The 11,376-nt window shown below is 41.2% G+C and overlaps 1 protein-coding gene across 1 annotated transcript; it reads right to left on the bottom strand.

The window, feature by feature from the left end:
• Positions 1 to 331: 331 nt before the first annotated feature.
• LOC133651731 (hemoglobin embryonic subunit alpha-like) lies at positions 332 to 3,227 on the bottom strand. The gene is made up of 3 exons (XM_062049803.1): positions 3,074 to 3,227; positions 2,795 to 3,002; positions 332 to 539 (listed from the first exon to the last, which is right to left on the bottom strand). The coding sequence occupies exons 1-3, from the start codon at positions 3,169 to 3,171 to the stop codon at positions 411 to 413; spliced, it is 435 nt and encodes a 144-aa protein (XP_061905787.1). The 5' UTR covers positions 3,172 to 3,227; the 3' UTR covers positions 332 to 410.
• Positions 3,228 to 11,376: the final 8,149 nt, after the last annotated feature.

Here is an 11,376-nt window from a genome sequence, read left to right as displayed (position 1 = left end):
AAACACTGCCAGTAAAAAGGTTGACACTGGAACAGACAAATGCATTCAAACAAAATGAGCTTCCACCATATTTTTTTAAAGTTTTCAACAAGTCGAAGACATACATTTCTGCCAAAAATGACAATATGACATAGTATTGCTTTAAATGGGCTAGTTTGTTGTAATATCATCATAACTGTATTATTATTTGAATTGTGATACATAGTCGAGATTGAGTCATTATCTGATGACATCACATTGTTACTTTTCAAGCCCTTTGTGCAAATATGCACATTTTTGCCACTTTGTGTTGTGTAAAATAAGTAGAAAATAATGAAAGAAAAGCAGTCAATTGTTTGCGCCCATGCTTTTATTGATGACAAGCATATGTTAAAGACATGCCGCTGCCTGCTGCCACGCTCTCTGCGGCTTTATCTGTACTTCTCAGCCAGGGCCAGAGACAAAGCGGCCAGGAACTTGTCCATGGCCACGTGCGCCTCGGGGGTGAAGTCGTTGGGGAACATGATGGCCAACACCACAAGGATGCAGTGGGTGAAAATCTGCAAAAGGAGAGGATAAAGCCATAAGAACATCCGCCTTTTTGGACAGGACGTGGGAGAGTTGGCCCACTTTTATTTTGAAACACTGAACAGCAGCAGAGGCATTAATAAACTGGAAAGACATTTTTATACCAAAATCTTAGAAACTAAAGCTGACTATTTTTTGTTGTGGCTTTTTGTTGGATTTCATTATTTGAATGATTCTATTTGCCCATTTAACATGAAAAATATACAGCATTTTCACCCCATTATGTGCATATGCACCATTACAATATGTATATTGTGTATAGAGAATATTATTTCTTGCTGTAGCTCACAGCTGTCAAACTCAAGGCCCCGGGGGCCTGCGAAAGCCTGAGAAAAAAAGGTTTAAATAAAATACTTATTTGTTTGTTTTACTAAATGCAAACAGAAAAACTTTAAACTTTAATATTATCTGATCATGCCAATTATATTGTATTGCAAAACTATTTTTGGGAGATAAAAACAAATAGTTAAATATCTGCCTGTCACCTTTTATTTATGATTTTAAAGCAATTTATACAAAAAAAAGCATATGCATTTGGATTAATCATAATTAATCACAGGTTAATACCCGCATGCATAATGAAAATGAATTTTAAAAAAACGGCCCTCTGAAAGTAGCCATTCCTGCCATGCGGCCCTCAATAAAAATGCTCCTGCTCTGGCTGACACGGTGATATCAATATTTTGGATCATTTAGCTACATCAGAATGTCTGAAACATCTCCCAGTGAGCAACTTGTCTGAAACATCTCCCAGTGAGCAACTTGTCTGAAACATCTCCCAGTGAGCAACTTGTCTGAAACATCTCCCAGTGAGCAACTTGTCTGAAACATCTCCCAGTGAGCAACTTGTCTGAAACATCTCCCAGTGAGCAACTAGCCTGAAACATCTCCCAGTGAGCAACTTGTCTGAAACATCTCCCAGTGAGCAACTTGTCTGAATCATCTCCCAGTGAGCAACTAGTCTGAAACATCTCCCAGTGAGCAACTAGTCTGAAACATCTCCCAGTGAGCAACTAGTCTGAAACATCTCCCAGTGAGCAACTTGTCTGAATCATCTCCCAGTGAGCAACTAGTCTGAAACATCTCCCAGTGAGCAACTAGCCTGAAACATCTCCCAGTGAGCAACTTGTCTGAAACATCTCCCAGTGAGCAACTAGCCTGAAACATCTCCCAGTGAGCAACTTGTCTGAAACATCTCCCAGTGAGCAACTTGTCTGAATCATCTCCCAGTGAGCAACTAGTCTGAAACATCTCCCAGTGAGCAACTAGTCTGAAACATCTCCCAGTGAGCAACTAGTCTGAAACATCTCCCAGTGAGCAACTAGTCTGAAACATCTCCCAGTGAGCAACTTGTCTGAATCATCTCCCAGTGAGCAACTAGTCTGAAACATCTCCCAGTGAGCAACTAGCCTGAAACATCTCCCAGTGAGCAACTTGTCTGAAACATCTCCCAGTGAGCAACTTGTCTGAAACATCTCCCAGTGAGCAACTAGCCTGAAACATCTCCCAGTGAGCAACTTGTCTGAAACATCTCCCAGTGAGCAACTAGCCTGAAACATCTCCCAGTGAGCAACTTGCCTGAAACATCTCCCAGTGAGCAACTTGTCTGAATCATCTCCCAGTGAGCAACTAGTCTGAAACATCTCCCAGTGAGCAACTAGTCTGAAACATCTCCCAGTGAGCAACTAGTCTGAAACATCTCCCAGTGAGCAACTAGTCTGAAACATCTCCCAGTGAGCAACTTGTCTGAATCATCTCCCAGTGAGCAACTAGTCTGAAACATCTCCCAGTGAGCAACTAGCCTGAAACATCTCCCAGTGAGCAACTTGTCTGAAACATCTCCCAGTGAGCAACTAGCCTGAAACATCTCCCAGTGAGCAACTTGTCTGAAACATCTCCAAGTGAGCAACTTGTCTGAATCATCTCCCAGTGAGCAACTAGTCTGAAACATCTCCCAGTGAGCAACTTGTCTGAAACATCTCCCAGTGAGCAACTTGTCTGAAACATCTCCCAGTGAGCAACTTGTCTGAAACATCTCCCAGTGAGCAACTAGCCTGAAACATCTCCCAGTGAGCAACTAGTCTGAAACATCTCCCAGTGAGCAACTTGTCTGAAACATCTCCCAGTGAGCAACTAGCCTGAAACATCTCCCAGTGAGCAACTTGTCTGAAACATCTCCCAGTGAGCAACTAGTCTGAAACATCTCCCAGTGAGCAACTAGTCTGACCTTGAAGTTGGCGGGGTCCACTCTCAGGGTGAAGGCGTGGAGCTCGCTGAGGCTGAGAAGACCTCCCTTCAGGTCGTCTATCATGCCTACAGCGTTGCCCACGCCGGCCATGATGGTGATGCCGTGCTTCTTAATGGGGGCGGAGCCGGGGCTCAAGTCCTTCCAGTGGGCGAAGTAGGTCTTGGTCTGAGGGTACACGACCAGCAACCTGCGGGGAAAGAAGCAAAGTCAAAAAGGAGCGATGTCCAAAGTGATGGACTGGAAGGGGTCCACACAGACCTGGACAGAGCATCCATGCCGATTTCCTGAGACTTTCCGGAAACTTTGCCCCAGAAGGCCTTGACGGCGGCTTTGTCCTTGGGAGTGAGACTGGTCATCTTGGCGGCTGTTGAGTGCTGTGATGCTACGAGACGCTGAAGGGGGCTTTTTATAGAAGACAAAAAGCCAAGGGAGGTCACACCCTCTGAGAAGATAGGCCGCTACACGCCTCCATAGAGATAAAGCATTGTGCCTCACACCCACCCTTACATCACATCTTTACTTTACTTTTACAATGACGCCCACAAACTTACACTGCTAGCATGATTTCATGACGATGTTCACCTTTACCTTCATCAATGCTAACTGCGTGAGCAGCAAGTAACAAATATAACCATTTCAGTCAAACCACAATACATTTATTATTATTTATTTATTATTAATACATTTGACACGACCTGTTAGGTCTGCTTCTTAACACTGCTCATACGCACCTGGTCTGCCAGAGAATAAGAAGATACAGCAAGAGATCACTGTTATATTTAACCAGTATTCAGATATTACAGGTGCAATGCTCATTCCATTCATATATTTTCTTTTTTCAACAGTACTCAGAGCTAAATTGAGGCCCAAAACAAAAAAACACTTTTTAATTCCCACTTCTATTTTTGTGAAACAGTTTTCATACATTTTTAAATCAAGCTTGAATTCCATTTGATGCACGTTTTGTACTAAAACTAATTCATGGCAAAGAAGTTGTTCAATATTTTTTGGTGCGTAAAAAACAAAACAATTTAAGGTCTTTAAAACATACAATTATAAACATTGCTGCCTCAATTTCAACTGAGACTTAAACTCACAACTTCTTGCTTTGCAAAACAAACTTCGTGCTGGACGCATTTGTTGGCAAAATCTGCCATGACATTGTCAGTGATGGAGCGTTATGTGTTTAGAGTGGCCCTGATGAAGCAGGAACATTTCCTTCATGAACTTACATTTGACATGCACAGCACGTTATGTGTTTAGAGTGGCCCTGATCAAGCAGGAACATTTCCTTCATGAACTTACATTTGACATGCACAGCACGTTATGTGTTTAGGGTGGCCCTGATCAAGCAGGAACATTTCCTTCATGAACTTACATTAGACATGCACAGCACGTTATGTGTTTAGGGTGGCCTGATGAAGCAGGAACATTTCCTTCATGAACTTACATTAGACATGCACAGCACGTTATGTGTTTAGGGTGGCCTGATGAAGCAGGAACATTTCCTTCATGAACTTACATTAGACATGCACAGCACGTTATGTGTTTAGGGTGGCCCTGATCAAGCAGGAACATTTCCTTCATGAACTTACATTTGACATGCACAGCACGTTATGTGTTTAGAGTGGCCCTGATCAAGCAGGAACATTTCCTTCATGAACTTACATTTGACATGCACAGCACGTTATGTGTTTAGGGTGGCCTGATGAAGCAGGAACATTTCCTTCATGAACTTACATTAGACATGCACAGCACGTTATGTGTTTAGGGTGGCCCTGATCAAGCAGGAACATTTCCTTCATGAACTTACATTTGACATGCACAGCACGTTATGTGTTTAGAGTGGCCCTGATCAAGCAGGAACATTTCCTTCATGAACTTACATTTGACATGCACAGCACGTTATGTGTTTAGAGTGGCCCTGATCAAGCAGGAACATTTCCTTCATGAACTTACATTTGACATGCACAGCACGTTATGTGTTTAGAGTGGCCCTGATCAAGCAGGAACATTTCCTTCATGAACTTACATTTGACATGCACAGCACGTTATGTGTTTAGAGTGGCCCTGATCAAGCAGGAACATTTCCTTCATGAACTTACATTTGACATGCACAGCACGTTATGTGTTTAGAGTGGCCCTGATGAAGCAGGAACATTTCCTTCATGAACTTACATTTGACATGCACAGCACGTTATGTGTTTAGAGTGGCCCTGATCAAGCAGGAACATTTCCTTCATGAACTTACATTTGACATGCACAGCACGTTATGTGTTTAGAGTGGCCCTGATCAAGCAGGAACATTTCCTTCATGAACTTACATTTGACATGCACAGCACGTTATGTGTTTAGGGTGGCCTGATCAAGCAGGAACATTTCCTTCATGAACTTACATTTGACATGCACAGCACGCTATGTGTTTAGAGTGGCCCTGATCAAGCAGGAACATTTCCTTCATGAACTTACATTTGACATGCACAGCACGTTATGTGTTTAGGGTGGCCCTGATCAAGCAGGAACATTTCCTTCATGAACTTACATTTGACATGCACAGCACGTTATGTGTTTAGAGTGGCCCTGATCAAGCAGGAACATTTCCTTCATGAACTTACATTTGACATGCACAGCACGTTATGTGTTTAGGGTGGCCTGATCAAGCAGGAACATTTCCTTCATGAACTTACATTTGACATGCACAGCACGTTATGTGTTTAGAGTGGCCCTGATCAAGCAGGAACATTTATTTCATGAACTTACATTTGACATGCACAGCACGTTATGTGTTTAGAGTGGCCCTGATCAAGCAGGAACATTTCCTTCATGAACTTACATTTGACATGCACAGCACGTTATATGTTTAGAGTGGCCCTGATCAAGCAGGAACATTTCCTTCATGAACTTACATTTGACATGCACAGCACGTTATGTGTTTAGGGTGGCCTGATTAAGCAGGAACATTTCCTTCATGAACTTACATTTGACATGCACAGCACGTTATGTGTTTAGGGTGGCCCTGATCAAGCAGGAACATTTCCTTCATGAACTTACATTTGACATGCACAGCACGTTATGTGTTTAGAGTGGCCTGATCAAGCAGGAACATTTCTTTCATGAACTTACATTTGACATGCACAGCACGTTATGTGTTTAGAGTGGCCTGATCAAGCAGGAACATTTCCTTCATGAACTTACATTTGACATGCACAACACGTTATGTGTTTAGAGTGGCCTGATCAAGCAGGAACATTTCTTTCATGAACTTACATTTGACATGCACAGCACGTTATGTGTTTAGAGTGGCCTGATCAAGCAGGAACATTTCCTTCATGAACTTACATTTGACATGCACAGCACGTTATGTGTTTAGGGTGGCCCTGATGTTAGGCATTCAAAGTGAAAGACAGGAAGCGTTTGTTGCGTCGTGCATTTTCCAGCCAATCAACTACAAGCGTTCACAAAAGGCGAAGAAGTATTCAAACATGCAGGGTGCCTTCACAAGCTATACCACCCCCGTAAAAGGAGAGGTGCGGAAGCATGCAGCCCACCTCCACAAGCGTGCAGTCCTGTCTAGTCATAGTGCAAAGAAGACAGAGTATGGAGACGCTCTTAAGTTGATTATATAATAAATAAGATAAACATACCTCAAAATAGATGTTGGATAGTGTTTTTTATTTGTATATAGAGCAATCATTTAGTGTGCAATATTTCTATATACTGTACGTGCATAATTGGAACTCGTGTGTTTTTTAATTATGTTTGACTTTTTTTTCAAGTCGCCACCTCATCACAGAGCCAACACATTCACACACTAGGGAGCATTTAGTGTTGCCAATCAACAGGTGCATGTCTTTGGAGGTGGGAGGGGCCTATCCCCAGGTGCATGTCTTTGGAGGTGGGAGGGGCCTATCCCCAGGTGCAGTTATTGAATAACAAATCAAAGAACTTTGCCTTACCAGCACATTAGATGGTACTAAATGTAGTACCCAAGGTCCCAGGTGTAACCCAATGGGCACCACAATAGTATGTACATCATTGAAACAGAATGTGATAGAAATAGAGCAGCTTCTAAATAGCGCAGGTTATTAGGAATATATCATGAATAGAAAATAATAAATAGAATAGATTGTGATGCTGTACTGAAAATAGTATGCAAAACAATGACACCAAATAAAAGCCCAGTTAATGCCCATTTTTAATCGTCAAAGGCCTTGTCTTTTTATGGTGGCTTTATTGCACACTCGCCTGGCTTGTGGAAGTGCCCTGCATGCTTGCTTCTCCGCTACATTTTCTTTCTTCGGCGGACGCTTGTGTTTAGTTGCTGAGTAAACATAACGTGTACCACATGGGAATTTGGCACATGTCTGTATCTCTAACGATTACTGATATTAATGATAAAACTACCGACAGTTAGTATTACCGTCACAGACTCCTGATACTGCTCATTTCCTTAAAGTCCTACTGAAAGCCACTACTAGCGACCACGCAGTCTGATAGTTTATATATCAATGATGACATCTTAACATTGCAACACATGCCAATACAGCCGGGTTAACTTATAAAGTGACATTTTACATTTCCCGCTAAACTTCCAGTTGAAAAGGTCTATGTATGATGACGTATGTATGATGACGTATGTATGATGACGTATGTATGATGACGTATGCGCGTGACGTCAATGGTTGAAGCGGAAGTATTGGGACACATTGTATCCAATGCAAAAAGCTCTGTTTTCATTGCAAAATTCCACAGTATTCTGGACATCTGTGTTGGTGAATCTTTTGCAATTTGTTTAATGAACAATGGAGACTGCAAAGAAGAAAGCTGTAGGTGGGATCGGTGTATTAGCGGCTGGCTGCAGCAACACAACCAGGAGGACTTTGACTTGGATAGCAGATGCGCTATCCGACGCTAGCCGCCGACCGCATCTATGATCGGGTGAAGTCCTTCGTCCTTCCGTCGATCGCTGGAATGCAGGTGAGCACGGGTGTTGATGAGCAGATGAGGGCTGGCTGGCGTAGGTGGATAGCTAATGTTTTTAGCATAGCTCTGTGAGGTCCCGTTGCTAAGTTAGCTTCAATGGCATCGTTGGCAACAGCATTGTTAAGCTTCGCCAGGCTGGAAAGGGTTAACCGTGTAGTTTCATGTCCATGGTTTAATAGTATTGTTGATCTTCTGTCACTTGTGGGACGCAGATCAGAATCATATCCATATTTAAGTGTTACTTCTTTCTAAAAACTCCTATAGTCATATTTACATCAGCTAATGTCTCGTGTGGTACAAAGTGCTTGGATTCGAGTGTCCTTGGTTAGAGTCAGAGCGCTGTTTATTCTCTTTGTTGAGACTGCCATTACATTCCTAAGATAAGGAGCACAGCTAGACTGGGGAAACAGCAGGTGGGGAGGGGGAGGAAGGAGAAAATCACAGCACTTCCGTGAGTTGGAGAGGAGACCGATCTGGACCGGGCTGGGGAACGCTGGTGTGCTAGATTGGTCTCACGTTTGTCCTCTAAGCTTGGAGAATAAACCACAAAATACCAACTACTGCCTGTTGATTGAATATAACATCAGCTTATTGCCATAAAAAGAATCTGGGAGAGACTAGCAATTTGAATTCCCCATTGGAGGAATGCTGGTCAACGCAACACTATCCTTCCAGTCAGGGATTTATTTCTTTTGTTTCTATCTGCAGTTAAGCCCAATGCTATCACGTTAGCTCCGTAGCTAAAGTGCTTCGCCGATGTATTGTCGTGGAGATAAAAGTCACTGTGAATGTCCATTTGGCGTTCTCGACTCTCATTTTCAAGAGGATATAGTATCCCAGGTGGTTTAAAATACAAATCCGTGATCCACAATAGAAAAAGGAGAGAGTGTGGAATCCAATAAGCCAGCTTGTACCTAAGTTACGGTCAGAGCGAAAAAAGATACGTCCTGCACTGCACTCTAGTCCTTCACTCTCACGTTCCTCATCCACGCATCTTTCATCCTGGCTCAAATTAATGGGGTAATCGTTGCTTTCTCGGTCCGGATTGCTCTCGCTGCTGGTGTAAACAATGTGGAAATGTGAGGAGCTTTTCAACCTGTGACGTCACGCTACTTCCTGTACAGGCAAGGCTTTTTTTTATCAGCGACCAAAAGTTGCGAACTTTATCATCGATGTTCTCTACTAAATCCTTTCAGCAAAAATATGGCAATATCGCGAAATGATCAAGTACATAGAATGGATCTGCTATCCCCGTGTAAATAAAAAAAATTCATTTCAGTAGGCCTTTAATACGAAAGCTGACAACGCTAATCGTTACCTAGCTTAAATGCTAACATGAATACAAAACACATTAACGTCTTTCCCCATTAAGACATGTAATACTCCAGGTGTGTCAAACTGCTTTTCATTGAGGGCAGTTATGGTTGCTTAGAACAGTGAATAATATACAGTATGAATATTAATGTGTATATATAAAACATGTGTATAATTGTCTTTTTTACCAAATCTTTAGATTGTACAGTATAAAACTGGCAGATCAGTTGCCACAATTGTACCGTAATATTTGCAGTTTCTTTTTTTTTTACAGCATATAAAATAAAAAAATACATGGAATAAATGGAAAGGAAAAACGGTACCACTGTTTTTTTTACTTACAAAGTTTTTCATACTGTAAAATCTACAGTTGTTGTGTTTTATAGTGTATTATTTTACTCTATATTGAAAGTGGATTTTACTGTAAAAAAAAAAAAAATTACTGTAAAATTTTTAAGTGAATAGTTTGTCGGATTACTTGTTTTGAAATCATAAGTCAAGCGGATATTTATTTGAACAATAACATTGTCTTGAAATGTATGATGATATACACTAGCGTTCAAAAGTTTGGGGTCACATGTAAATGTCCTTATTTTTGAAGGAAAAGCACTGTACTTTTCAATGAAGATAACTTTAAACTAGTCTTAACTTTACAGAAATACACTCTATACATTGCTAATGTGCTAAATGACTATTCTAGCTGCAAATGTCTGCTTTTTGGTGCAATATCTACATAGGTGTATAGAGGCCCATTTCCAGCAACTATCACTCCAGTGTTCTAATGGTACAATGTGCTCAGAAGGCTAATTGATGATTAGAAAACCCTTGTGCAATCATGTTCACACATCTGAAAACACTTTAGCTCGTTACAGAAGCTACAAAACTGACCTTCCTTTGAGCAGATTGAGTTTCTGGAGCATCACATTTGTGGGCTCAATTAAACGCTCAAAATGGCCAGAAAAAGAGAACTTTCATCTGAAACTCCACAGTCTATTCTTGTTCTTAGAAATGAAGGCTATTACACTAAATTGTTTGGGTGACCCCAAACTTTTGAACGGTAATGTAATATTTTGTTTTATGATTAGAGATGATTCAAGTGTAAATATACATTGATTGATTGATTGTACACAGTACATTTATTTTTGTAATACATTTATTAACAAAAGATAAGGTATTTTATTTACACATATTTCCATGCTTTTGTGTGGCCCCCGGGCCCTGAGTTTGTCACGTGTGTACTACTCCAATCTAAACTTATACAAACACATAAGCAAAGATATTCAATTGTGCACATTGAATCTACAGGCTCTTAAATATGAAGCCATATATTGTGTGGTCACAATAACCATTAGCTCACCGTACATAGAAATCCCAACACATGTACCATTACACATCAAATAATAACCAAAATATTTGTCTTTAAATATGTGTCAGGTTTTTTTTAGCCTATTAAAAAAATGACATACACATGCGTAATGGCCAAGCATGCAAATTGATATGACATTATCCAGCACAGTGCACAGCACCAAATACTATGTGCGTAATACAATGTTAAAATAAAGTCTTCTGCTTGAGGACAACAAAGGCAAATGAAAGAAATACTGTAAAAAAAAAAAAGGTTTTTGCTGCCAACACTCACTGAAAGTGAGATTGTCTGGTACTAGAGTTGTGTGATATGCAATATAAATATTGTTATATCATAATGACACATTCTAGCTATGTCATGCAAAATTGCGACAAGCGAATGGACGCGTCCTTAACTCAATATAGCATTCTTGCTAGCAGCTAACGTCCCTCCACAGTGCAAAGCCACTTCTAAGTCAGTAATCATCACCTACACAGCGGAAAATAAAGGAAATTCCCTACAAGTATTATTATCACTGGAAGACGAGGGGATAGCTAAACATGCTACATAGTAGCATGTTTGGGGACGGCGTGGCGCAGTTGGGAGAGTGGCCGTGCTAGCAACCTGAGGGTTCCTGGTTCGATCCCCACCTTCTACCAACCTCGCCACGTCCGTTGTGTCCTTGAGCAAGACACTTCACCCTTGCTCCTGATGGGTCGTGGTTTGGGCCTTGCATGGCAGCTCCCGCCATCAGTCTGTGAATGTGTGTGTGATTGTGTGTGTGAATGTGTGTGTGAATGTGTGTGTGAATGTGTGTGTGAATGTGTGTGTGAATGTGTGTGTGAATGTGGAAATAGTGTCAAAGTACCTTGAAGGTAGAAAAGCGCTATACAAGTATAACCCATTTATAGTAGGACGA

Source organism: Entelurus aequoreus, linkage group LG06 (genome assembly GCF_033978785.1).
Source record: "Entelurus aequoreus isolate RoL-2023_Sb linkage group LG06, RoL_Eaeq_v1.1, whole genome shotgun sequence".
In the NCBI taxonomy this organism is placed as follows: domain Eukaryota; kingdom Metazoa; phylum Chordata; class Actinopteri; order Syngnathiformes; family Syngnathidae; genus Entelurus; species Entelurus aequoreus.
Note: the sequence above shows the minus strand (reverse complement) of the source record. Positions and strands in the feature narration are given on the sequence as shown.

Bases quoted from the DNA above. Each gene is read 5' to 3' on its own strand.
- LOC133651731 (XM_062049803.1), bottom strand. From the start codon at position 3,171: ATGACCAGTCTCACTCCCAAGGACAAAGCCGCCGTCAAGGCCTTCTGG. The intron at 3,003-3,073 runs GTCTGTGTGGAC...CTTTCCCCGCAG, and splicing joins GGCATGGATGCTCTGTCCAG to GTTGCTGGTCGTGTACCCTC. The intron at 540-2,794 runs GTCAGACTAGTT...CTCCTTTTGCAG, and splicing joins TGGACCCCGCCAACTTCAAG to ATTTTCACCCACTGCATCCT.